This window comes from Pristiophorus japonicus, chromosome 3 (assembly GCF_044704955.1).
Source record: "Pristiophorus japonicus isolate sPriJap1 chromosome 3, sPriJap1.hap1, whole genome shotgun sequence".
Taxonomy (NCBI): domain Eukaryota; kingdom Metazoa; phylum Chordata; class Chondrichthyes; family Pristiophoridae; genus Pristiophorus; species Pristiophorus japonicus.
Window position 1 is genome coordinate 224,020,128 of NC_091979.1, and position 27,053 is coordinate 224,047,180.

A 27,053-nucleotide genomic window follows, 5' to 3' on the forward strand; every position below is an offset into this window, starting at 1 on the left:
ACTTAGGTCCACCTCCCTGCCCGTTCCCCATAACCTCTTATTCCCTTATCGTTTAAGAAACTGTCTATTTTGACCCCTTAGTGCTGTAATTACTTTAACTGTCATTGCAGTAGCAACCCTAATGGTTGTGTTTGTCTGCAGGTCCTACTTTAATAAGTGGTATATGTCATGGGTAGCCTTCTTAGTTAGCCTGACCATTCTCAGGCACAGCTCCCTGAGTGCCCAAGGTAGCTGACTGCCCATGGCAGAGGTACGTTCTCTCTACTGATGGTTTCTGTGCTACCAGGCTATCAACTCTTGTTTCTCAAGCATTTGTTGCTAGTTGCTCCCACCATGGTAACCTGACCAAGAAGAGAAAGCTGTGACTGAATGTGACTTGCTGCTGAGCAACTTCTAGAAACAACCTATACAGATATAGCATCAACTATTATATCATAGAATCATAGAAATTTCCAGCATGGTAGGAGGCCATTTCGGCCCATCGTGTCCATGCCGGCCGATCAAGAGCTATCCAGCGTAATCCCACTTTCCAGCTCTTAGTCCATAGCCCTGTAAGCTATGGCACTTTAAGTGCACATCCAAGTATTTTTTAAATGTGGTGAGGGTTTCTGCCTCTATCACCCTTTCAGGCAGTGAGTTCCAGACCCCCAGCACCCTCTGGGTGAAGAAATTATCTCTCACATCTCCTCTAAACCTCCCCCCAATTACTTTAAATCTATGTCCCCTGGTTGTTGACCCATCTGCCAAGGGAAACAGGTCCTTCCTATTCACTCTATCCAGCCCCCTCATAATTTTTGCACCTCAATCAGGTCTCCCCTCAGCCTCCTCTGTTCCAAAGAAAACAGACCCAGCATCTCCAATCTTTCCTCATAGCCAAAATTCTCCAGTCCAGGCAACATTCTTATAAATCTCCTCTGCACCTTTTCCAGTGCAATCACATCTTTCCTGTAATGTGGTGACCAGAACTGCATGCAGTACTCCAGTTGTGGCGTAACCAGTGTTTTATACAGTTCAAGCATAACCTCCTTGCTCTTGTATTCCATGCCTCGACTAATAAAGGCCAGTATTCCATATGCCTTCTTAACCAGCTTATCTACCTGTACTGCTACCTTCAGGGATCTGTGGACCTGCACCCTAAGGTCTCTTTATTCCGCTACACTTTTCAGTGTCGTACCATTTAATGTGTATTCTCTTGCCTTGTTAGACCTCCACAAATGCAGTACTTCACACTTATCTGGATTGAATTCCATTTGCCACTGTCCTGCCCACCTGACCAGTACATTGATATCTTCCTGTAATCCACAGCTTTCTTCTTCATTATCAACCACACAGCCTATTTTAGTTTCATCTGCAAACTTCTTAATCATACCTGCAACATTCAATTCCAAGGGCTAAATTTTCCACTTTTGTGCAGATCGCCCAAAAATGGGCGTTATTTTCGGTGTGGGCGGTAAATATGGTTTTCAGATTGCTGGATTATCACCCATTTTCAAACCCCCCAGTTTCCATTTATAAAAATGGGCGTTACCGCGAGTGATCTGAAATGGGCGTTAGCGTTAAAACTCTCTGACCTTCTGCCGTAAAGTGTCGCCGTCCTTAGTAACAGCATGGCAATGCTTGTTTCCCATGATTCAGGAGGTCAGGGGTCATCATTACAGGTGCAGAAGAGGAAACAGAGAGAGAGGGAGCTGAAAGCATGTGTGGGTGTGGTGTGTGCTTGTCTGGCTGTTGTGGGAGGTAGGAGGGAGATTCACTAGCAGCAAAAAGCCTACTAAGCACCAAGAATGTAGTTGGCACTGAGCTTTTGTCCAACAAATAATATATAACATGGAAGGGATGGAGGAGGCCCTGGAGCTGTTAGCCAGGAACACTGGTGGCAGAGGGCTCCCAGTGGTCCTGCAGCGCAGCACTGCACCCCAAGGTGCTGCACCCCCATTGCCAACAACACATGAGAGCCAGGAGGAAGATCTTGCTTCTTGGGACCGTCCTCTTCCGTATCTGTCCAAGCAGCGGTTCTGTCGTCATCCTCCCCAATGAAGCTTCGCCTGAGGAGCTCCTCAGCCAGGCGGCTTGGAGTCAGGAGGGGAAGGGGTAGAGGTGGGGAGGAGAAGCGAGTGGGGAGTGAAGGAAAGTGAGGTGCATGAGAGCAGGGGTTGTCTGGGGAAAATTTTTAGGTTGCTGCTACTAATTTGGTGGGATGGTCGGGGCAAGGGCCGAGGGGGCTACCTTGTTGGTTTGCATTTGTGTTCAGTTTTGTGAGAAATGGGGACCATTATAATGACGTAAATGTGATAAATTTGTGGTGGGGTGGGGCGGGGTGTTTTTTACAGATATACTTATGATTTCAGACAAATGGTTGGATTAAATGTTTTTTATTTAACATACCCTTGTTGCGCATTGTCTCAGACACACTGGTGATTCCTTAACATGAAAGGGTATAATTACACTTAACTTAAATCAACTTAAACTTTAACTGTCACCAAAGCGATGCACACCATTGATGTATGACCTGCACACCCAGCAGTGTTGCAGCTTTGCAAATACCACGAATGTTCTTTCAACCAAAGCGCTCATTTATGAGCTGACGTAAGAGTCTTGCAGCTATGTAGCCACCACGGGCCCTTTCCTGCGGTCTAGAGGGGGATGGGGGCATGGTTTCAGCGTCAGCCTGATTGTCTGGCCCGAGGTCAGCGTCCACCTCCTCGTCCTCCTCTTCCTCTCTCTCCTGAGGTGGACCGTCAGTCCCTTCTGGCAAATTCTTGTCCCCTCCTGATAGCCAAGTTATGCAGCATGGAGCACACCAGCACGAATTGAGCTATCTGCTTAGGGTAGTACTGGAGCTCTCCTCCTGAGTTGTCCAGGCATCTAAAGCGCTGCTTAAGCACTCCAATGATTTTCTTGACGATATTGCGAGTGGATCTGTGGCTCTCATTGTATCGTTTCTCGGCTTCTGTCTGGGTGTTACGCAGGGGGGGTCATCAGCCAGGTGGCGAGGCCATATTCTTTGTCACCAAGCATCCAGCATTGACCTTGTGGCTGATTGGTAAACATGTCAGATACAACGCTCTCACGCAGGATGTGAGCATCATGGATGCTGCCCGGAAATTTAGCATTCACTGCCATAATAATTTGCTGGTGGTCGACAACGAGCTGCACATTCAGGGAGTGGAATCCCTTGCGGTTCCTAAAAACCTCTGCATCCCGAAAAGGTGCCTGCATCGTGATGTGCGTACAGTCTATTGCTCCCTGCACCTTGGAGAAGTTAGCAATTCGGTAGAATCCTAAAGCCCTCTCAGTCTGTGCCTCCCTGGTCGTAGGGAAGCTGATAAAGTCCATCCTGCATGCATATAGGGCTTCAGTGACCTGTCTAATGCAGAAATGTGTGGCATGCTGAGATATAGCACAAATGTCACCAGCTGAGGCCTGAAAGGAATCCGATGCATAGAACGAAAGTGCCATGTTGACCTTGACCTCATTGGACAGTGCAGTCCTGATGGTGCTGGCAGGCTGCAGATCTCCCCTGATGAGCTGTCATATCTCACTGATAACCTCTTTGTGGAAGCGCAGTCTCCGAAGGCAGGTGGTGTTGCACAAGTTGAGGTAAGAATGCTTCTCCCTGTAAGTGCAGGGGGTGTAACGTCTGGTCCTCCTCATAAGTTTGGCACATCTTACATTGGGCACATGATGCTGTCGAATGCACCTTCTGCCACCTCGAGTCCGCAGCATGTGCGTGGTCATCAAGAGAGGCTGAGAAATGACAGGCCCCATTCCAATAGCTATCTGTATTACACCGATTGTTCACAAACAATGAATGTCCCACTAAGACACCTAAATGTAAATTCCAATCGTCCATAATATGATAAGATGTTTGTTCAGATGTTCACATCACCTTAAAACACCTCCAGAGTACATCCAAACTCCCCTGAAGTTAAAGCAGAGCAGCCTTTTAATGATGCGACCGGAGAAAATGGTGTCCATACCGCTGAGAGTAGTTCCGGTCAGTTCAACTTTTTCACAGCGGTTTTTTCGGCGAGCGATATTGTCGGCGAGATGTGTGTGAGGTGCCGAAAGTAAGGATGGGCGATTTTCTGGGCATCAGTTTCGGCAAATGTGATATTTATGACAAATTTATGCCGGGCAATATTATTAAATCTTGGTGTTAATTACGTGCCGGAAGTAACGCTGAGAGATATTATGGGCGTTGGTGTCACCCATTCTGATCTTTCCGCCCCAAAAAAGTGGGCGGACGGTATTATTTTTTTATCAGCGTTAAGTACATGCTGAAAGTAACGCTTGCTGATACGTGTCCGAGAAATGGGTGTTACTTTCCATTTTGTGCCTAAATGGGCAATATATGGGCGTTACATCTCATTTCAGTGATAAAATGGATGTTAAGTGGGCAGTATGCATGCAAAAATAATGGAAAATCTAGCCCCAAGTCATTGATATATACCACAAAAAGCAAGGGACCCAGCACTGAGCCCTGCGGAACCCCACTGGATACAGCCTTCCAGTCACAAAAACACCCATCAACCATTACCCTTTGCTTCCTGCCTCCGAGCCAATTTTGGATCCAACTTGCCACTTTTCCCTGGGCTTTTACTTTCGTGGCCAGTCTGCCATGTGGGACCTTATCAAAACCTTTGCTAAAATCCACATACACTACATCATGCGCACTGCCCTCATCGACCCTCCTGGTTACCTCCTCGAAAACTCCAATCAAGTTAGTCAGACAGGACCTTCCCTGAACAAATTCATACTGACTGTCCTTTATTAATCCAATTCTTTTCAAATGAAGATTTATTCTGTCCCTCAGGATTTTTTCCAATCATTTTCCCACCATCGAAGTTAGGCTGATTGGCCTGTAATTACTCAGTCTATCCCTTTCTCCCTTTTTAAACAAAGGTACAACATTAGCAGTCCTCCAATCCTCCGACACCACACCTGTAGCCAGAGAGGATTGGAAAATGATAGTCAGAGCCTCTGCTATTTCCTCTTCTGCTTCTCTTAACAGCCTGGGATGCATTTCATCCAGGCCTGGGGATTTATCCACTTTCAAAGCTGCCAAGCCATTAATACTTCCTCTCTCACTATGTTTATCTCATCTAATACTTCATGCTTCTCATCCCTCATAGCAAAGTCTGCATCATCCCTCTCTTTTGTGAAAACAGATGCAAAGAATTCATTAAGAATCATACCCACATTTTCTGCCTTCACGCACAGACTTCCTTTATGGTCTCTAATAGGCCCCACTCTTTCTCTCTCTAGTTATTCTCTTGCTCTTAATGTATTTATAAAACATCTTTAGGGTTTCCCTGATTTTACTTGCCAACATTCTTTCATGCTCTCTCTTTTCTTTCTTGATATCTTTTTTAATTGCACCCCTGCACTTCTTATACTCCTCTAGAGTCTCTGCAGTATTGAGTTCTCGGAATCTGTCATAAGCTTCCCTTTTTTTCTTTATCTTACCCTGTATTTCCCTTGACATCCAGGGGGCTTTAGATTTGTTAGACACACCTTTTTTTTTAAGGGAACGTACTTGCTCTGTACCCTCAGGATCTCCTCCTTGAATGCCTCCCACTGCATGGGCACTGATTTACCATCAAGTAGCGATTTCCAGTCCACTTTGGCCAAATTTCATCTCAGCTAAGCAAAATTAGCTTTACCCCAATTGAGAACTTGTTTTCCTGGTCCACTTTTGTCCTTTTCCATAACTACTCTAAATCTTAGTGAATTATGATCACTAGCACCAAAATGCTCTCCCACTGATACCCCATCTATCTGCCCCTTTTCATTCTCCAAAACCAAGTCCAGAACCGCCTCTTCCCTTGTTGGGCTTGTTACATACTGGCTAAAGAAGTTTTTCTGATTGCATTTTTAGGAATTCTGCACCCTCTGTCCCATTGACACTGCTTTTTTCCCAGTTAATATTAGGGTAGGTGAAATCCCCCACTATTATAGCTCTATAGTTTGTGTACTTTACAGTAATTTGCCCATATATTTGTTTTTCTATCTCCCATTGACTGCTTGGGGGTCTATAGTACACTCCCAGTAGTGTGATCGCCCTTTTTTTGTTCTTTATTTCAACCCATATGGCCTCATTTGATGACCCCTCTAACATATCATCCCTTCTCACAGCTGTAATTGTTTCTTTAATTAATACTGCGACCCCCTCTCCTTTTTTATCCCTCTCTCTATCTCGTCTGAAAACCTGTAACCAGGAATGTTGAGCTGTCATACCTGTCCTTCTTTCAGCCAACTCAGTAATGGCTATAATATCGTACTCCCAAGTGTCTATCTGTGCTCTCAGATCATCTGCCTTATTCCCTATACTCCTTGCATTGAAGTATATACCATTTAGAGATGCCAAACTTCCTTGTTGTCTATTTACAAGCCCTTGTTTCCTCTGTCTTCCAAATTCACTTTCGATATTTCTGCTGCCCAATTCCAGCTTTGCTTCTCTCCCCACTGAATCTATTCTCTGGTTCCCATCCCCCTGCCAAGCTAGTTTAAACCCTCCCCAACAACACTAGCAAACCCTCCTGCGAGGATACTGGTCCCAACAACCCGTCCAGCTTGTACAGGTCCCACCTCCCCCAGAAATGATCCCAATGCTTCAGGAATAATAAGCCCTCCCGCCTGCACCATTTCTCCAGCCTCGTATTCATCTTCTCTATCCTCCAATTTCTAGCATGTGGCACTTGCAGTAACCCGGAGATTATTACCTTTGAGATCCTGCTTTTTAATCACTCTCCTAGCTCCCTAAACTCTGCCTGTAGGACGTCATCCCTCTTTCTACCTATGTCATTGGTACCAATATGGAACACGACCTCTGGCAGTATGATATGGAGAGAAATGTGACCAGTGAAAGGCTTCTGAATTTAACTAGATTTCTTCTCAACTGACATTTCACAGACAGTTAACAAGGAGAACAGGACATGCGCTGTAGCAAAACATTATTTTGCACAGCTGCAGGAAAACCACTTTACCAATTTCAATATAGGCTAACTTCATCAATCCAATTCTCAGAGACAGCACAGATCAGAGACAAGCCTGCATACAGCACCAAGTTTCCAATCTATGCTCAAATCCACAATGGGGTTTGAACCCATAACCATTCAACTCAGAGTCAAGATTGCTACCAACTAAACCAAAACGGGCTGGATTTTGCTGGGGGCGAGCGGGCGTGATCGGTGGTGGGTCAGATAGGAAAGTGCTTTTTTTCTGCAGTGGATGGTGGCCTCTTGTGAACCTGCTGCCACGCGTCTTTACCCAATGGCGGGTCTGTCAGTGTTAAGCAGACCTGTCATGCAGCGGGAGTTCACAGCACAGGACCCAATTAGAGCCACATGAATGAATTTGAGCTCACATTCTGCATTTGACAGCTTCCCCATGGAGTCCACGCAGCTCGTGGACCACGTCTGTCAAGCTGAGGAGGGAGTACAGTGGCCATTGAATCAGCTGTTGAGTTGACAGCTTCAAATGTACAGTAAAAGCTCCCACCTTACAGAGATATCTTCCCTCACCCACAAACTCTTGCTTATTGCATTTCCACAACAGACTCATCATGCTGCAAGTCTTTACACAAGTCTCCATCCAGTCTGACCTCATTACCTCACTCACTATTGACAGATCGCTTCTATCATCTCTACTTCACTTGCCATCTATTCCATCAGCATGGGTACCCTTTATACTCTCTCAACTTGGTCCTCAGAATCTGACCACGATCATGCCCAACACCAGCAGCACTGGGTACACCAGCAACACCAACAACAACACATTCAACCTTCTCCACAATTGCCCAATCCTGCACAGGACAGAGGGCATCAGCATCGAGCACATTGCTGCCGGGCGGCCAGGGATGGCCTCACCATGGCCAGATTTACTTCACTTAAAGCTCTACACCCTGGCTGCCACATGATGTGCTAGGTTGGCACCACCCCACACTAACACCATTAAGCATCCCTACAATGCCCAAGCCATTCCTTTCACACTCATCACCATTGCGGGAATACCGTTATGTCTCACCATTCATTGAAACTCACTAAGCCACTTCCAAAGGTGCACAAAATGTGTCCAAGAACGCAAATAAAGGTTTCAATGTTTGACACCACATTAACAGAAATTTTACATGAACATTGCATAAAACACCCAAGAGCCTACCTTTGTATGTTGTTAGTTGGTATGATTGCAGTAAGGATGAGGGTGAGTCTGAGGGTTGGCTAGTGAGATGGGGATGTGATAATATAGATAGAGAGGGATGGGAGGAGATTCATGGAGTTGGTGAGTAAGGATGCGCAGGAGGGAAGGCAGAGTGATGGGCATGTGATGAGAAGCACAGCAGGATGAAGTTCAGTGTGGCTTTCTACTAACGTTTTGTAATCTATTGAGACCATTGAACGTTTGTGTTTGGAGGGGGTCATAGAAGACCCTGAGTACAGCCCTGCACCTCTATGCAGTGCTTGTCAGTGTTTGCTGCACCTCAATGCTATGGAACACTGACAGCACAAATGTCAAAAGAAAGTTGGCCATGGTCCCTTTGAGGAAACCAGCTGATGGCATGTCATCAAATGAAGTCACCAGACCCGCTTCCTCTAATTGGTCAGGAAACACGCTGGGCGGGCTTAACAAGCCCAAACAAGAGAAATTCATTTTCGATGTCGGGATGAAGCCTGCAGTGGGGTCGGAACCTGCCACCAACATCACCCGCCACGGACCTGCCGAGGTTCGTAAAATCGCGGCCATTGTCTTTGGCTCCCACCACAAACTCCATTCCCTAGCCACTGATTCCATCCTTAGCATCTGTCTGATGCCAAATCAGATTGCTCGCAAGCTTAGTCATATTTGACCCTGAAATGAGCTTCCAACCACAAATTCACGCCATAACTAAAACCGGCTATTTCCACCTCAATAACATTGCCCGTCTCCACTCCTGCTTCAGGTCATCTGCTGCTGAAACCCTGATCCATGCCTTTGTTACCTCTAGACTTGACTATTCCAATGCACTCCTGGCTGGCCTCCCACATTCTACCCTATGTAAACTTGAGGTAATCCAAAACTCGGCAGCCTGTGTCCTAACTCGGACCAAGTCCCGTTCACCTATCACCCCTGTGTTCACTGACCTACATTGGCCCCCAGTTAAGCAACGTCTCAATTTTAAAATTCTCATCCTTATTGTTAAGTGCTGTTTTGCTGAAGGTGCTGTCTTTCAGATGAGATGTTAAATCAAGGTCTTAACTCCCTGCTAAAATGCTATCCAAGGTACTATTTGAAGAGTCATTTCCTGTTTGTCGAGTTTGCTGTGTGTAGATCAATTGCTGCATTTGCCTATTCAAGAGAACTTTTTTAGTTAGTATGTAGCAAGACCAACACGAGAGGGGGCGGTCTTGGATTTAGCTTTGGGGAATGAAGCTGGGTAGGTTGAAGGGGTATTACTGGGAGAGCACGTGGATGCCAGTGGCAATAATTCAGTCAGATTCAAGTTGGTTATGGATAAGGACAAGGATAGGCCTGGAATAAAAGTCCCGAATTAGAGAAATGCTAATTTTGCTAAGTTAAGGAGTGATTTGACCACAATAGACTGGAAACAACTACTTGTGGGTAAATCAGTGTCGGAACAGTGGGAAGCATTCAAGGAGGAGATCCGGAAGACTCAGGCCAAATATGTGGCCTTAAAGAAAAAAGTTGGGAATAATAATTCTAGAGCCCCTTGGATGTCTAGCGACTTACCGGGGAGGACAAAGAAAAACATGGATGCTTATGTCATATACCAATGGCTAAATACTATAGAATCTTTAGAGGAATATAGAAAGTTAAGAGGCAAAATTAAAAAGGCTATTAGGAATGCTAAGAGAGACAACGAGAAATTCTTGGCTAGTAAAATTAAGGAAAACACTAAGATGTTCTATAAATATATTAAGAGTAAGAGGGTAACTAAAGAAAGGGTGGGGCCTATTAGAGACCATGACGGTAATCTTTGTGTGGAGGCGGAAGATGTTGGTCGGGTTCTTAATGAATACTTTCCATCTGTTTTCACAAAGGAAAGGGACAATACAGATTCTGCAATCGAGGAGGAGTGTGATATTCTGGATGAAATAAATATGGTGAGGAAGGAAGTATTAAGGGATTTAGCAGCTTTGAAAGTAGATAAGTCACCAGGCCCAGATGAAATGCATCCCAGGCTGTTGAGCGAAGTAAAGGGGAAATAGCAGAGGCCTTGACAATCATTTTCCAGTCCTCTTTGGATTTGGGTATGGTGCTGGAGGATTGGGGGACTGCTAATGTAGTACCCTTGTTTAAGAAGAGAGAAAGGGATAGGCCGAGTAATTACAGGCCTGTCAGCCTAACCTCATTGGTGGGAAAATTATTGGAAAAAGTCCTGAAAGACAGGATAAATCTACATTTGGAAAAGCAAGGATTAATTAGGAACAGTCACACAGATTTGTTAAGGGAAGATCGGGTTTGACTAACCTGATTGAATTTTTTGAGGAGGTAACTGTTATATATGTATATTTGTATTTAATCTGTACAGCCACCAGAGGGCTCATCCCCTGGAGTCTCAAGGGATCCCATAATCCCTTGGGAGCACAGGTATTTAAGGAGGCTTCACAGGTTGGAGAGGCACTCTAGAGACCTGCAATAAAAGACTAAGGTCACACTTTACTTTGAGCTCGGTGTTCAGTCTGATTCTTTCTCCATATACAACAGTAACCAAGAGGGTCGATGAGGATAATGCATACGATGTAGTGTACATGGACTTTAGCTAAGCTTTTGATAAGGTCCCACATGGTAGACTGGTCGTGAAGGTTAAAGCCCATGGGATCCAGGGCAAAGTGGCTAGTTGGATCCAAAATTGGCTTGGAGGTAGGAAGCAAAGAATAATGGTTGATGGATGTTTTTGTGACTGGGAGGAAGTTTCCAGTGGGGTTCCGCAGGGCTCAGTACTGGGTCCCTTGCTTTTTGTGGTATATATCAATGATTTAGATTTGAATATAGGGAGTATGATTAAGAAGTTTGCAGATGACACTAAAATTGGCTATGTGGTTAATAATGAAGAGGAAAATCATGGACTGCAGGAGGATATCAATCTATTGGTCAGGTGGTCAGAGCAGTGGCAAATGGAATTTAATTCAGAGAGGTGGAGGTGATGCATTTTGGGAGGGCTAATAAGGAAAGGATGTACATATTAAGTGGTAGGCCATAGATCTCTGAAAGTAGCAGGCCAGGTGGATAAGGTGATTAAGAAGGCATACGGAATGCTTGCCTTTATTGGCCGAGGCATAGAATATAAGAGCAGGGAGGATATGCTTAAATTGTATAATACTTTGGTTAGGCCACAGCTGGAGTACTGCGTGCAGTTCTGGTCGCCGTATTATAGGAAGGGCGTGATTGCACTAGAGAGAGTGCAGAGGAGATTTACTAGGATGCTGCCTGGAATGGAGAATCTTAGTTATGAGGACAGATTGGATAGGCTGGGTTTGTTCTCATTGGAACAGAGGAGGTTGAGAGGAGACCTCATTGAGGTGTATAAAATATTGAGGGGCCTGGACATAGTGGATAGTAAGGGCTATTTCCATTGGTGGAGGGGTCTATTATTAGGGGGCATAGTTTTAAGGTGGTTGGTGGAAGGTTTAGAGGGGATTTGAGGGGGGCTTCTTTATTCTTTGTGGGGATCTGGAACTCACTACCTGGAAGAGTGGTGGATGCAGAAACCCTCACCACTTTTAAGAAATGGTTAGATGGGCACTTAAAGTTCTGTAACCTGCAGGATTACGGACCTAGAGCTGTTAATTGCGATTAGACTGGATGACATTTTGTTGGACGGCGCTGATATAGTGGTAAGTATTGTAGGGAATCAAATATGGTCAGGGTGATCTCCTGGGCTAGTTTCGATCACCTCGATGGGTTGGAGAGGAATTTTCTCAGATTTTTTCCTCCCTAAATTGGCCTGGGTTTTTATCTGGTTTTTGCCTCTCCCAGGAGATCACATGGCTCCGGTTGGGGTGGAGTGTAGAATGTTTCAGTATAAGGGGTGTCGCAGTTGTGTGAGGCAGACAGGTTGGGCTGTGTGCTCTTTGCCTTTCCGCCATTGGTCATTGGTTTATATGTAACCTTCAGGGCTGCTGACTAAGGGCCGTGTGGGTCTTTGTCAGCCGGCGTGGACATGATGGGCCAAAATGGCCTCCTTCTGCGCTGTAAATTTCTATGTTTCTATAAATGTTTAGACTTCAAAAGAAATCCATTGAATATAAAACGCTTTAGGACATCCAAAGGAAATAAAAGGTGCTATGTAAAGGAGTGTTTTTTTCTTATTAATTGTGACTAAAACTTATTTACCTTGATCCAAGCAAAAAACAAGTTGACAGCATTCATATTATTGTATTGGGTCTGCCAAAAAGCCAAAAACTCGAAGTCAGCGTAGGATTCAGGATCCGTCAACAGTGCTCCCATCAGTATGTTCACTTTAATAGTGCGGAAAATATGGAAACCTATAGAAAGCAGGGAAAGCTGCAACAGAAAATCAGAAAAGGGGCTTTGTGTTCACGACAATTAAAAAGTTTAGAAACCAAACGTTAATAGAAAATAATATTTGTTACTGTTATAGACCTGTAACCTCATCTAACAAGCGGCAAATATTCTGTCCATGTTACAGTGACAAGCGGGACCTTCACTTCAACTGACATATCTGTCAATTAATACACCTATTACATCTGTAAATGTATTTACCTATTGTTGTAAATTGATAAATCTGCTTTATTATATATATATATATATATAGATATATACATTCATTATACATATTGATATGGCTATTATATCTGCAAATTAATATCTTAGTTATATCTGTAACTTAATGCAGCTATAAATTGATATATTTGTTATATTTATAAATGATACATCAGTTATATTTATTGATTGATATATGAGTTATAACTGTAAATTGCATAATTCTACATTCTAAGATAAATTAATTGTAACTCAAAGATAGATTTCCCAACTGTGTGCTCTCAACACAATGCTTCCCACTGGGATCAAGTGTCGCTAAATAGTGCTCCGCATCAGGAATACGCAATCAGAAAATTTACCCTTTAATAATCAAAAGATTACCTCAAGCAGTTGGCTGCTTGATTCGCGATCAGTAATTCATAAGTTTGAGTCCCAAGAACATTGGCCTGGATTTTGCTCCCAGTGACAAGGGAACGACTTTTGTCATACAACTTGCTGACAAATGCCCAGAGACTTTTCGTGGGCTTGTCAGCAGAAGGGGAAAAATTGCATCGTTTGCACCTCAAGTTAGCACCCCAGGGATGCTAACGATTTCTCACTCGCCGGGGTGGGACGGGCCGGGGGGGGGCGGTGGCGGGTCACTACTGGCTCCCACGATATTATATGGTAGTTAGCAGAGGCACAAAACTGGCAGCGCCCCAGGCTGCTGCGGCGGTGATGATGACGTCATCGGCATGCGATGCAATCCATTTTTGCCCCTCAGTGGAAATTGGGCAGTGCCCCATGAGGCCGCCATGGGCGATGTCAGTGCCAGCCTGACAGGTCGAGAACCAGGCCGCACTATGCTCACAGGGCAAAAAGTAAAGGGGCGTTCGCAGCGACATTTTTGTCCCAGGCCGATTTACCGGTCCGGCCTTACAGTGCCTATTTCACGGGGTCCATGCCGCGATGGTGCAGCCCGGCACTCCGCTTCTGTGCCTGGCTGCGACCACAGCAGCCTGCATTCCCAGTGGCATAGTGGAGGTCCCTCATCCCACTGCAGAGCTCGCATGGAGCTCACTGCCGAGGCCGCATAGCGTGCAACCGCCCTGGTCCCGCCCCCGAGAGGAAGTTGAGCGGCCGACATTGAGCTCCATATCCTCTAGGGGGCGGTACCTTCAGTTTTTTGACCGGGGCGGGATTTTTGCGCCGTCTGCAGGAAGTCCCGCTTTGACTTGGTTACCGTCCCCAAATGGGGCAATACAGAATTCCAACCCCAGTGTCTTTTCCAGCATGGCGCCCCCTACAGGGGATCTGTGGCATCTGTGAGCTGGAGAAACATCAGAAAGTCTCTTCAACCAATTAGACTGAAGTATCCTTACTCAGACACGCAAAGTCCAAACCAGGAAGTATAAATGAATAAATATAAATTACATTTAAAACCTATACAGAATGCTAAATAAAGATTGAGAACTAAGGGAGAGAGATAAAAGAGACAGACAGAAAAAACAATTAAATTTTAATTTGTTTTAAAATCTTCAACATGAATTATCTTCTGAGGGAATGAGACTCCACGCTTATAAAATTATTTTTTCAGAGCCAGAGAGGTTGTTCAACAATAATTATCATTTATTACGCTGTTAAAAACTCACTTACTCCTGAATGCAACAGCCCTAACTTTTTCAGCCACCTTTAGTGCTGAGCTAGTGGGGAAGTACAACAAGTGGATGCAAGTACAGCAAGCGCAGTGCTGAGTCTATTGGCCAGGACTGCAATAGCACATCCTGTGGAGCAGAAGGATATTTCTAAATGCAACTTCTGGATTTCTGCGTTTAACTGTGCATGTGCTATCAAATTTACTGTGTAATAATGGCGAGCACTGATAGCTTCGCCATTAGTATTACAGCAAAATTCAGGCCATTTTGTCATTCAAACTTTTTTGAATTTTTGTGGCAAACTGTGTCTGGTCTGAGTCACCCAGCGAGACATGGCACATGGTGTGGGTGTTTCATTCTGGGGAGGAGCAGTGATAGGAGGAGCAGGAGGAGCAGTGACAGTGATAGGACAGGAACAAAGAAATGGCAGACCAATTGAACAAATACTTTGGTTCTGTCTTCACTAAGGAAGACACAAATAATCTTCCGGAAATACTAGGGGACCGAGGGTCTAGCGAGAAGGAGGAACTAATGGAAATCCTTATTAGTCAGCAAATTGTGTTAGGGAAATTGATGAGCTTGAAGACCGATAAATTCCCAGGCCTGATAGTCTGTATCCCAGAGTACTTAAGGAAGTGGCCCTAGAAATAGTGGATGCATTGGTGGTCATTTTCCAACATTCTATAGACTTTGGATCAGTTCCTATAGACTGAAGGGTAGCTAATGCAACCCACTTTTTAAGAAAGGAGGGAGTGAGAAAACAGGGAATTATAGACCAGTCAGCCTGACATTGGTGGTGGGGAAAATGTTGGAATCAATCATTAAGGATGAAATAGCAGCGCATTTGGAAAGCAGTGATAGGATCGGTCCAAGTCAGCATGGATTTATGAAAGGGAAATCATGCTTGACAAATCTTCTAGAATTTTTTGAGGATGTAACTAGTAGAGTGGACAAGGGGGAGTCAGTGGATGTGGTGTATTTAGACTTTCAAAAGGCGTTTGACAAGGTCCCACACATGAGATTAATGTGTAAAATTAAAGCACACGGTATTGGGGGTAATGTACTGACGTGGATAGAGAACTGGTTGGCAGACAGGAAGCAAAGAGTAGGAATAAATGGGTCCTTTTTAGAATGGCAGGCAGTGACTAGTGGGGCATCGCAAGGTTCAATGCTGGGGCCCCAGCTATTTACAATATACATTAATGATTTAGACGAAGGAATTGAATGTAATATCTCCAAGTTTGCAGATGAAACTAAGTTGGGTGGCAGTGTGAGCTGTGAGAAGGATTCTAAGAGGATGCAGGGTGACTTGGACAGGTTACGTGCGTGGGCAAATACATGGCAGATGCAGTATAATGTAGCTAAATGTGAGGTTAACCATTTTGGTGGTAAAAACAGGAAGGCAGAATATTATCTGAATGACAGATTAGTAAAAGGGGAGGTGCAACGAGACCTGGGTGTCATGGTGCATCAGTCATTGAAAGTTGACATACAGGTGAGGAAGGTAAATGGCATGTTGGCCTTCATAGCAAGAGGATTTGAGTATAGGAGCAGGGAGGTCTTACTACAGTTGTACAGGGCCTTGGTGAGGCTATACCTTGAATATTGTGTACAGTTTTGGTCTCCTAATCTGAAGAAGGACATTCTTGCTATTGAGGGAGTGCAGCGACTCATGTCTGGGATGACAGGACTGACATATGAAGAATGACTGGATCAACTAGGCTTATATTCACTGGAATTTAGAAGAATGAGAGAGTATCTCATAGAAACATATAAAATTCTGACGGGATTGAACAGGTTAGATGCAGGAAGAATGTTCTCGATGTTGGGGAAGTCCAGAACCAGGGATCACAGTCTAAGGATAAGGGGTAAGCCATTTAGGACCGAGATGAGGAGAAGCTTCTTCACTCAGAGAGTTTTGAATTCTCTACCACAGAAAGGTTGAGGCCAGTTTGTTAGATATATTCAAAAGGGAGTTAGATATGGCCCTTATGTCTCAAGGGGTATGGAGAGAAAGCAGGAATGGGGTACTGAAGTGCATGATCAGCCATGATCATGTTGAATGGTGGTGCAGGCTCGAAGGGCCGAATGGCCTATTCCTGCACCTATTTTCATGTTTCTATGTTTCTAGGACCTGCCTGGCTCTAATTTCAAGCACACCCTGACCAGACACCTGATGGGGTGTCAATGAGGACAATTACACACAATGTTCTCCTGATAGAAGGTGGGTACATGGAGAAGTGTAAAACTGTAGGTGGAAATGCTATGAAAAATAGCAGCTTACCAGAATTACCACCAGGTCCAAGCAATTCCAGATACATTTGATGTATTGCAGTTTATGAATTCTGAGTTCCAATATCTCTTCCACAATGTAGTAAAGGATGAAGACACAGAAGATTATTTCACAGCCGATGATAAAATAATCCCAGCTGTTGACATAACGGATGAGCTTCACTGTGCGGAACTGCGAGGAAGGTATTGCACCACCCGTTGCAGGGAATTCTATTACAAGCCTTTAAAAACAAATAAAATTATAAAAACTGAAAGACTGAGTAAATGTTCATCTTTAGCAATCCCACCACAGTGGCTTTGAACACTGGAAGTGCATGTCAGGAATTTCAGCACACAAAATATTACACCGGAAGCCTTGAAGGCAAAAGGTTATGCCTGGATTGTATGGTGCTAAATATTTACAAGCTCTGAAATTACTATGTGCTGCCACTAGGTCAACTTTTATGTTTTGCCACATTCATTTCTGTGAATGTAACCAATGACTGATTGATAAATCCACAGACTAACCAGTTAAAGATTTCATGTAAGAACATAAGAAATAGGAGCTATGGCTGATCATGGCTGATTGTTACATCAATTCCACCTTCCTGTCCTATCCCCACATCCCTTGATTCTTTTAGTGCCCCAAAATTTATCGATTTCAGTCTTGAATATACTCAACGACTGAGCATCCACAGCCCTCTGGGTAGAAAAGTCCAAAGATTCACAAACCGCTGAGTGAAGCGATATCGCCTCATCTCATTCTTAAATGGCCAACCCCTTATTCTGAGACTACTTCCACTAGTTCTAGATTCTCCAGCCGGCGAAAACAGCTTCTCAGCATCTACCCTCTCAAGCTCTCTAAGATTTTATACATTTCAATTAGACCACCTCTCATTCTTTTCAACTCCAGAGAATATGGGCCCATTCTACTCAATCTCTCCCCACAGGACAATCATCTCATCCCAGGAATCAATCTAGTGAATCTTCATTGCATCCCATTTAAGGCAAGTATATTCATCCTGATGTAAGGACCAAGAGCTAGAAATTCAACACATTTGCGCCTCCCATTAGCGCCCCTGGAAATACCAACATTTACTGGTCTCTCACCTTTTAAAAAATAAAGTGTATGTATCATCAGCAAACTTGGAAAGATTACACTCAGTCCCCTCACCTAAGTAATTGTTGTAGATTCCAAATAGCTGAGACCCAAACACTGATCTTAGTTACAACCTGCCAACCTGGAAATGACCCGTTTATTCCGACTCTCTGTTTACTTTCCGTTAACCTATCGATTTTTGCAAATGAAGCAAAAGAGAAAATAGCAGAGGTTCTGACCATCATTTTCCAGTCCTCTCTGGCTACAGGTGTGGTGCCAGAGGACTGGAGGACTGCTAATGTTTGTTTGAAAAGGGAGAAAGGGATAGACTGACTAATTACAGGCCAGTCAGCCTAACCTCAGTGGTGGGGAAATTATTGGAAAAATCCTGAGGGACAGGATAAATCTTCATTTGGAAAGACATGGATTAATCAAGAACAGTCAGCATGGATTTGTTATGGGAAGGTTGTGTCTGACTAACGTGATTGAATTTTTTGAGGAGGTAATTAAGTGGATCGATGAGGGCAGTGCATATGATGTGATGTATATGGATTTTAGCAAAGCTTTTGATAAGGTCCCACATGGGAGACTGGTCACGAAAGTAAAAGCCCATGGGATCCAGGGCAAAGTGGCAAGTGGGATCCAAAATTGGTTCCGTGGCAGGAAGCAAAGAGTAATGGTTAATGGGTGTTTTTGTGACTGGAAGGCTGTATCCAGTGGAGTTTTACAGGGCTCAGTGCTGGGTCCCTTGCTTTTTGTGGTATATATCAATGACTTGGACTTAAATGTTGGGGGTATAATTAAGAAGTTTGCAGATGTCACTAAAATAGGCTGTGTGGTTGATAATGAAGAAGAAAGCTGCGGATTGCAGGAAGGTATCAATGAACAGTGGCGTACATTTAAGGAGATATTTCACAACTCTCAAGAAAAATATATTCCAGTGAGGAGGAAGGATGTAAAAGAAAAGATAGCTATTCGTGGCTAACTAAAGAAATAAAGGACAGTATCCAATTAAAAACAAGGGCATATAAAGTGGCCAAAACTAGTGGGAGGACAGAAGATTGGGAAGCTTTTAAAAGCCAGCAAAGAATGACTAAAAAAATGATTCAGAAAGGGAAGATAGACTATGAAAGTAAACTAGCACGAAATATAAAAACAGATAGTAAGAGTTTCTATAGGTATATAAAAAGTAAAAGCGTGGCTAAAGTAAATGTTGGTCCCTTAGAGGATGAGACCGGGGAATTAGTAATGGAGATGGCAGAAACTCTGAATAAATATTTTGTATCAGTCTTTACGGTAGAGGACACAAACAATATCCCAAAGTGGACAGTCAAGGGGCTATAGGAGGGGGAGTAACTTAACACAATCACAATCACCGAGGAGATGGTACTCAGTAAGATAATGGGACTAAAGGCAGATAAATCCCCTGGACCTGATGGCTTGCATCCTAAGGTCTTAAAAGAAGTAGCGGCAGGGATGGTGGATGCATTGGTTGTAATTTACCAAAATTCCCTGGATTCTGAGGAGGCCCCAGCAGATTGGAAAACTGCAAATGTAATGCCCCTATTTAAAAAAGGAGGCAGACAAAAAGCAGGAGACTATATACCAGTTAGCCTAACATCTGTGATTGTGAAAATGTTGGAGTCCATTATTAAAGAAGCAGTAGCAGGACATTTGGAAAAGCATAATTCAGTCAGGCAGAGTCAGCATGGATTTATGAAGGGGAAGTCATGTTTGACAAATTTGCTGGAATTCTTTGAGGATGTAACGAACAGGGTGGATAAAGGGGAACCAGTGGATGTGGTGTATTTGGACTTCCAGAAGACATTTGACAAGAAGCCACATAAAAGGTTACTGCACAAGATAAAAGTTCACGGGGTTGGGAGTAATACATTAGCATGGATAGAGGATTGGCTAACTAACAGAAAACAGAGTTGGGATAACTGGTTCATTCTTGGGTTCAGTAACTAGTGGGGTGCCATAGGGATCAGTGCTGGAACCCAAATATTTACAATCTATATTAACAACTTGGAAGAAAGGACCGAGTGTAATGTAGCCAAGTTTGCTGACGATACAATGATGGGAGGAAAAACAATGTGTGAGGAGGACACAAAAAAGCTGCAAAAGGATATAGACAGGCTAAGTGAGTGGGCAAATATTTGGCAGATGGAATATAATGTTAGAAAGTGTAAGGCCATGCACTTTGGCAGAAAAAAAATCAAAGAGCAAGTTATTATTTAAATGGAGAAAAATTGCAAAGTGCTGCAGTACAGAGGGACCTGGGGTACTTGTACATGAAACACAAAAGGTTAGTATGCAGGTACAGCAAGTGATCAGGAAAGCCAATAGAATCTTGGCCTTTATTGCAAAGGGGATGGAGTATAAAAGCAGGGAAGTCTTGCTACAGTTATACAGGGCATTAGTGAGGCCACACCTGGCATACTGCATACTGGAAACTTTTGGTTTCCATATTTATGAAAGGATATACTTGTTTTGGAGGCAGTTCAGAGAAGGTTCACAAGATTGATTCCGGAGATGAGGGGGTTGACTTATGAGGAAGTAGGTTGGGCCTCTACTCATTGGAATTCAGAAGAATGAGAGGTGATCTTATCGAAATGTATAAGATTATGAGGGGGCTAGACAAGGTGGAATCAGAGAGGATGTTTCCACTGATAGGGGAAACTAGAACTAGGGGGCATAATCTTAAAATAAGAGGCCGCCCATTTAAACATAGAAAACATAGAAACATAGAAAATAGGTGCAGGAGTAGGCCATTCGGCCCTTCTAGCCTGCACCGCCATTCAATGAGTTCATGGCTGAACATTCAACTTCAGTACCCCATTCCTGCTTTCTTGCCATACCCCTTGATCCCCCTAGTAGTAAGGACCTCATCTAACTCCTTTTTGAAAATATTTAGTGAATTGGCCTCAACAACTTTCTGTGGTAGAGAATTCCACAGGTTCACCACTCTCTGGGTGAAGAAGTTCCTCCGCATCTCGGTCCTAAATGGCTTACCCCTTATCCTTAGACTGTGACCTCTGGTTCTGGACTTCCCCAACATTGGGAACATTCTTCCTGCATCTAACCTGTCTAACCCCGTCAGAATTTTAAATGTTTCTATGAGGTCCCCTCTCATTCTTCTGAACTCCAGTGAATACAAGCCCAGTTGATCCAGTCTTTCTTGATAGGTCAGTCCCGCCATCCCGGGAATCAGTCTGGTGAACCTTCGCTGCACTCCCTCAATAGCAAGAATGTCCTTCCTCAGGTTAGGAGACCAAAACTGTACACAATACTCCAGGTGTGGCCTCACCAATGCCCTGTACAATTGTAGCAACACCTTCCTGCCCCTGTACTCAAATCCCCTTGCTATGAAGGCCAACATGCCATTTGCTTTCTTAACCGCCTGCTGCACCTGCATGCCAACCTTCAATGACTGATGTACCACGACACCCAGGTCTCTTTGCACCTCCCCTTTTCCTAATCTGTCACCATTCAGATAATAGTCTGTCTCTCTGTTTTTACCACCAAAGTGGATAACCTCACATTTATCCACATTATACTTCATCTGCCATGCATTTGCCCACTCACCTAACCTATCCAAGTCGCTCTGCAGCCTCACAGCATCCTCCTCGCAGCTCACACTGCCAGCCAACTTACTGTCATCCGCAAATTTGGAGATACTACATTTAATCCCCTCATCTAAATCATTAATGTACAATGTAAACAGCTGGGGCCCCAGCACAGAACCTTGCGGTACCCCACTAGTCACTGCCTGCCATTCTGAAAAGTCCCCATTTACTCCTACTCTTTGCTTCCTGTCTGACAACCAGTTCTCAATCCATGTCAGCACACTACCCCCAATCCCACGTGCTTTAACTTTGCACATTAATCTCTTGTGTGGGACCTTGTCGAACGCCTTCTGAAAGTCCAAATATACCACATCAACTGGTTCTCCCTTGTCCACTCTACTGGAAACATCCTCAAAAAATTCCAGAAGATTTAAAACTGAGATGAAGAGGAATTTCTTCTCTCAGAGGGTTGTAAATCTGTGGAATTCGCTGCCTCAGAGAGCTGTGGAAGCTGAGACATTGAATAAATTTATGACAGAGATAGACAGTTTCTTAACTGATAAGGGATTAAGGGGTTATGGGGAGCAGGCGGGGACGTGGACCTGAGTCCATGATCGGATCAACCATGATCGTATTAAATGGCGGAGCAGGCTCGAGGGGCCATATGGCCTACTCCAGCTCCTATTTCTTATGTTCTTATGTTCTTACTGGTCAGGTGGGTGGAACAGTGGCAAATGGAATTCAATCCAGATAAGTGTTAGGTAATGCATTTGGGGAGGTCTAGCAAGGCAAGGGAATACACATTCAATGGTAGGACACTGAAAAGTATAGAGGAACAAAGGGACCTTGGTGTGCAGGTCCATCGATCCCTAAAGATAGCAGGCCAGGTAGATAAGGTGGTTAAGTAGGCATATGGAATACTTGCCTTTTTAAGTCGAGGCATGGAGTACAAGAGTAATGACGATGTACAAATCTCTGGACAGTGGAGGAAAGGACGTTCCGAACGTGGCCCTCATCCTGATGGCCACCTTTGTGTGCGGCTGCATCAAGCTATGCACAGCCCCCCAGTACGCAAACACCAAGTGTCACTACGTGCTGAGGTTCTACCTGTCCCCATTGTTGAGAAGGATGGGTCTGGCCACGCTGCCGCGAAACGCCCCCACCAGTTGGACCATGCCTGTCCACCTGTCCTTCGTAGAAAAGTTCTTCAAAAGAAACCCCTTTGACCACAAGGCCATCAAACAGTGGTCAGCACGTAAGTTCCTGGACGCCCTCCGAAAGAAGGAGACGGTGGACCCTGTCGGGTGGTTCCCTGAGTGGACTGTCGAACTTGTTTGGCAGAACGTCTCATCACCAGAGCTTACACACAAGCACCAAGACGTAGCTTGGTTGGCGGTGAGGGGGGCCTTACCCGTCAGAGCGTTCATGCACAGCCGACGCCTCAGCAGCACGGCATGGTGCCCCCGGGCCGGCTGCGGGGCGGACGAGACTGTCACCCACCTCCTTCAGGATTGCGCCTTTGCAACGCAGGTCTGGAAAGAGATGCAGTGGTTGCTGTCGAGGTTCATCCCAAGCAGCTCCGTAACACAGGACTCTGTGCTCTACGGGCTGTTCCCAGGGACACACACCGAGACAGACATCACCTGCTGCTGGAGGGCCATCAATTCAGTCAAAGACGCTCTTTGGTCTTGCCGAAACTTGCTGGTCTTCCAGAACAAGGAGATGACCACGTCCGCATGTTGCAGACTGGCGCAATCCAAGATCCAGGAATACGTGCTGAGGGACGCACTTAAAATTGGTGCAGTCACCGCAAAGGCACGGTGGGGAAGGGCCACAGTCTAAAGCCCTTCTGTCACGGAAAACCCGGGGGCAGAAATCAGCACCAAACTCCCTCGGGCTGTATTTGTAATTTACACTTTGTGTACATAGAGCACCAAATCTGTAAACATCAATGTAGTGCCATGTACAATGCAAGGTGTGTTATGAAATGCATGTTTGAAAAGAAAAAATGTAAATGTACCGTCACCCATTCCGGGCACTGTATTGTAACACATGGAATGTAATTTGTGTAAATGTACCACAATGTACCCTGTTTATTGTACTGAATCGCAGTTGAACAGAAAAACGAGAAATGTAACGAACGGAACTGCCGTCAGCACCCAGATGTATTGTATGGGATTGCTGACCGCAGCGAAATGTAATGAAATGCCATTGAATGTACTGTACAGATTCTTTTTATGAATAAAGTATATTTTGAAATAAAAAAAAAATAAAAAAATGAGGTTATGCTTGAACTGTATAAAACACTGGTCAGGACGCAGCTGGTGCAGTTCTGGTCACCACATTACAGGAAAGAGGTGATTGCACTGGAAAGGTTGCAGAGGAGATTTACAAGAATGTTGCATGGACTGGAGAATTTTAGCTATGAGGAAAGATTGGAGATGCTGGGTCTGTTTTCTTTGAAACAGAGGAGGCTGAGGGGAGACCTGATTAGATGTATAAAAATTATGAGGGGCCAGAATCATCATCATCATAGGCAGTCCCTCGAAGCGAGGGTGATTTGCTTCTATGCCAAAAAGGGATGAGTTCACAGGTGTTTCAATGAAGGAGCTAATATTCCAGATCCCGAAGTACATCATGAAGGGTGGAAGATGCCTGTGCTTGGATTTTTTTAACATGTGGTGGCCATTGCACACCAGCTACCAAATGGGCTTGACAGAGCTAGGTCTTGGTTCAGTGGCAAGGATTACCCAAGACTAACTGGAGACCAGCTCTGCTGCACAGACCGAGCGCGCACACATATTGCAGTGTGGGCTGGCCCGTGCTGCCCCTGGACCCTCGACTCTTCTGGGCTCCAGATTCACGCCTCTCCTGGGCCCCGGTCACTTCCCTCTATGGACTCTTGCCGCTCCTTCGCCCCTCCTGCTGTGCCTGCCTGCACTGCAATCAGCGACCTGGCTTCGTAGTCGTCGCTCTCCTGCAGCAGCACATGCTGCTCCCTGCAGTGGTATGCCACCGCAAGCTGCTTCTTTCAAAGGCCCCGGCCTGCTGATGGTCTTGCAGGCCGGGACCACGCCAATTTACGGGCCAGGCCTCCGCACGCCGCTTCTGGATAGAGTGGATAGGAAGGACCTATTTCCCTTGGCAGAGGGGTCAACAACCAGGGGACGTAGATTTAACGTAATTGGGGAGAGTTTTGAGGACATATGAGGGGAAATTTCTTTACCCAGAACTCACTGCCTGAAAGGGTGGTAGAGGCAGAAACCCTCACCACATTTAAAAAATACTTGGCTCTGCACTTAAAGTGCCGTAACCTACAGGACTGTGGACCAAAAGCTGGAAAGGGGATTAGGCTGGATAGCTCTTGGTCGGCCGACGCGGACACGATGGGCTGAAATGGCCTCCTTCCGTGCTGTAAATTTGTTGCTATGTTGCTATATTTTAATCCATGCCAACGTATTACCCCAATCCCATGAGCCCTAATCTTGTTTAACACCTATTGTGTGCCACCTTATCGAATGACTTCTGAAAATCCAAATATGCTACATCCACTGGTCCCTCTTTATCTACCCTGTCAGTTACACACTCAAAACACTCTAATAGATTTCTCAAACATGATTTCCCTTTCATAACTCTGAATATTGACTCTGCCTAATTATATTATGATTTTATAAGTGCCCTGTTACCACGTCTCTAATAATATATTCTAGCATTTTCACTACTACTGATGTCAGGCTAACTGGTTTATAGTACCCTGTTTTCTCTCTTCTTCTATTCTTGAACAGTGGAATTACTTTTACATATTTGATGCTTCTTACCCAAATATAAAGTAAAAAATATTCACTAAAAATTATTTCCCACCATATAATGTTTGACCAAATATGAATGAAGTGCATGAGCACATCTTGTTCCTATTACAAATTCAGTCAGAAATCTCTGGACTTACTGTAAATGAATTCACACGCTTTGTAAAAATGTTTCTGGCGAGGTGATATGTGATGTAATTTAGCCAGGCTCCACTCCTAGATGGGAGCATAAAATGCAGAATCGACCTTCCAGTATTATAGTCTTATCTGTGAACTGTGCTCCAATCTAGCAAGGTTCTACCCTGAGATCCTTGACCTTTAAAATTGACCCATTATTTTCCAACTATGCACACACTGTAATTTTTCACCCTAGTGTATTTTTTAATTTTTCATCTCCCTCAATAAGATGGAAGGCCTATTTCCAGACCAGGCCTGGCAGACACATGATAGTGACCCATTAATAACACCCACAGCTGATTTTTCATTCTGCAGCCTCCTTCTTCAATGTGGTCCACGTTTGAATTGAATGGTGTGAGTGGTGAGAGAGAATCAAATCAGTATCCTTCTACTCAATGATGCCAAATGTTAATGCTTCATCATGTAGCTTGATTCCACTGCCTGGGTTTTAACATACTTTGTTGTTGAAATCATAAGCCTGTGTACTAAAAGTCACATAAAAATACAGCTACTATTACTGTTAAATTATTTTACTTGTTACAAGCCAAAATATCTGTTTATGTATGATATCCTTACATGAAACAATTTGTTTACAGCAATTATTGGCTTGCCAGACAGATTAGGCTTGGCGTTATTGCACTTTTGAACTTAAGTAAGGAAGTCTGAGTGACTGAAATAAACATGACACTTTTCAACATATTCAAGTAACTAAATCTAAATTATCGTGTAAGATTTCTGTTCTCAAGGGAAATTGGCTTTTGTATGACCTACCTTATAACACAGAAGAGATTAATGTTGGCATTGTACACTGAGAAATCAATGAAAACTGCACGAGTGCCCCTGTCCAGCCACAGGCTATCCTTCAGGTCTTGCAGAATTACAGCACTTTCTTTCATATTTGTCTTGAGATCCTGGTAATAACCACCACCACTGTAGACAGTTAATTTACCCCAGTGTGAGGAACCTCCAAGTTCTCCCTCAGAATAATAAGTCCACCTACACAAAGAGCATGTTCATGATTAACAACAGCAGACTTGCATTTATATAGTGCCTTTAACACAAAAATCTTTTCAAGGAGCTTCACAGAGGTAGGAAAACTGGACACCAAACATAAGTGAAAGAGTTATGAGAAATGATAAAAGACCTGGTTGAATAGGCAGGCTTTCAGAAAGTTCTTAAGGCAGGACAGAAGGACAAGATGGGAGGGGGCTAGGAAGGAGGTTCCAAAGAGTAGGGTTTAGACAGAACCATAGAAGTTTACACCACTGAAAGAGGCCATTTAGCCTATCAGGTCTATGCATGCTCTTTGATCGAACAATCTAAACTAATCCTACTACCTACTCTCCTCCCATAGCCCTGTATTCTTCTCAGCTTCAAATATTTATCCAATTTCCCCTCAAAAGATGCAATAGTCTCTCAACCACCCCCTGTGACAAAACATTCCATGCTCCAACAACCCTTATGTAAATAGTACAAAAGCAAAATACTGCAGATGCTGGAATCTGAAATAAAAGCAGAAAATGTTGGAAATCTCAGCGGGTCAGGCAGCATCTGTAGAGAGAAACAGAGTTAACGTTTCAGGCCGATGACTCTTCAGAAGGGTCATCAACCTGAAACATTAACTCTGTTTCTCCCCTTATGTAAATAAACTTTTTCTCACCTCTTTCCTCACTCGTTTGGTACCTATTTTAAGTTGATGACCCCTCATCATTGACTTCCCAACTAGAGGTAACAGTATTTCCCTATTCACTCTATTAAAACCTTGCATGAT

General features: G+C 44.2%; 1 protein-coding gene across 1 annotated transcript in view; it reads right to left on the reverse strand.

The window, feature by feature from the left end:
* LOC139255296 (polycystin-2-like protein 1) overlaps positions 1 to 27,053 on the reverse strand; it is a 231,024-nt gene that overhangs the window by 96,986 nt on the left and 106,985 nt on the right. The window contains exons 5-7 of the mRNA XM_070873897.1: positions 26,054 to 26,278; positions 16,645 to 16,873; positions 12,337 to 12,507 (exon numbers count right to left, since the gene is read on the reverse strand). Coding sequence (XP_070729998.1) covers positions 12,337 to 12,507; positions 16,645 to 16,873; positions 26,054 to 26,278 — 625 coding nt within the window. The remainder of the gene's footprint in view (positions 1 to 12,336; positions 12,508 to 16,644; positions 16,874 to 26,053; positions 26,279 to 27,053) is intronic.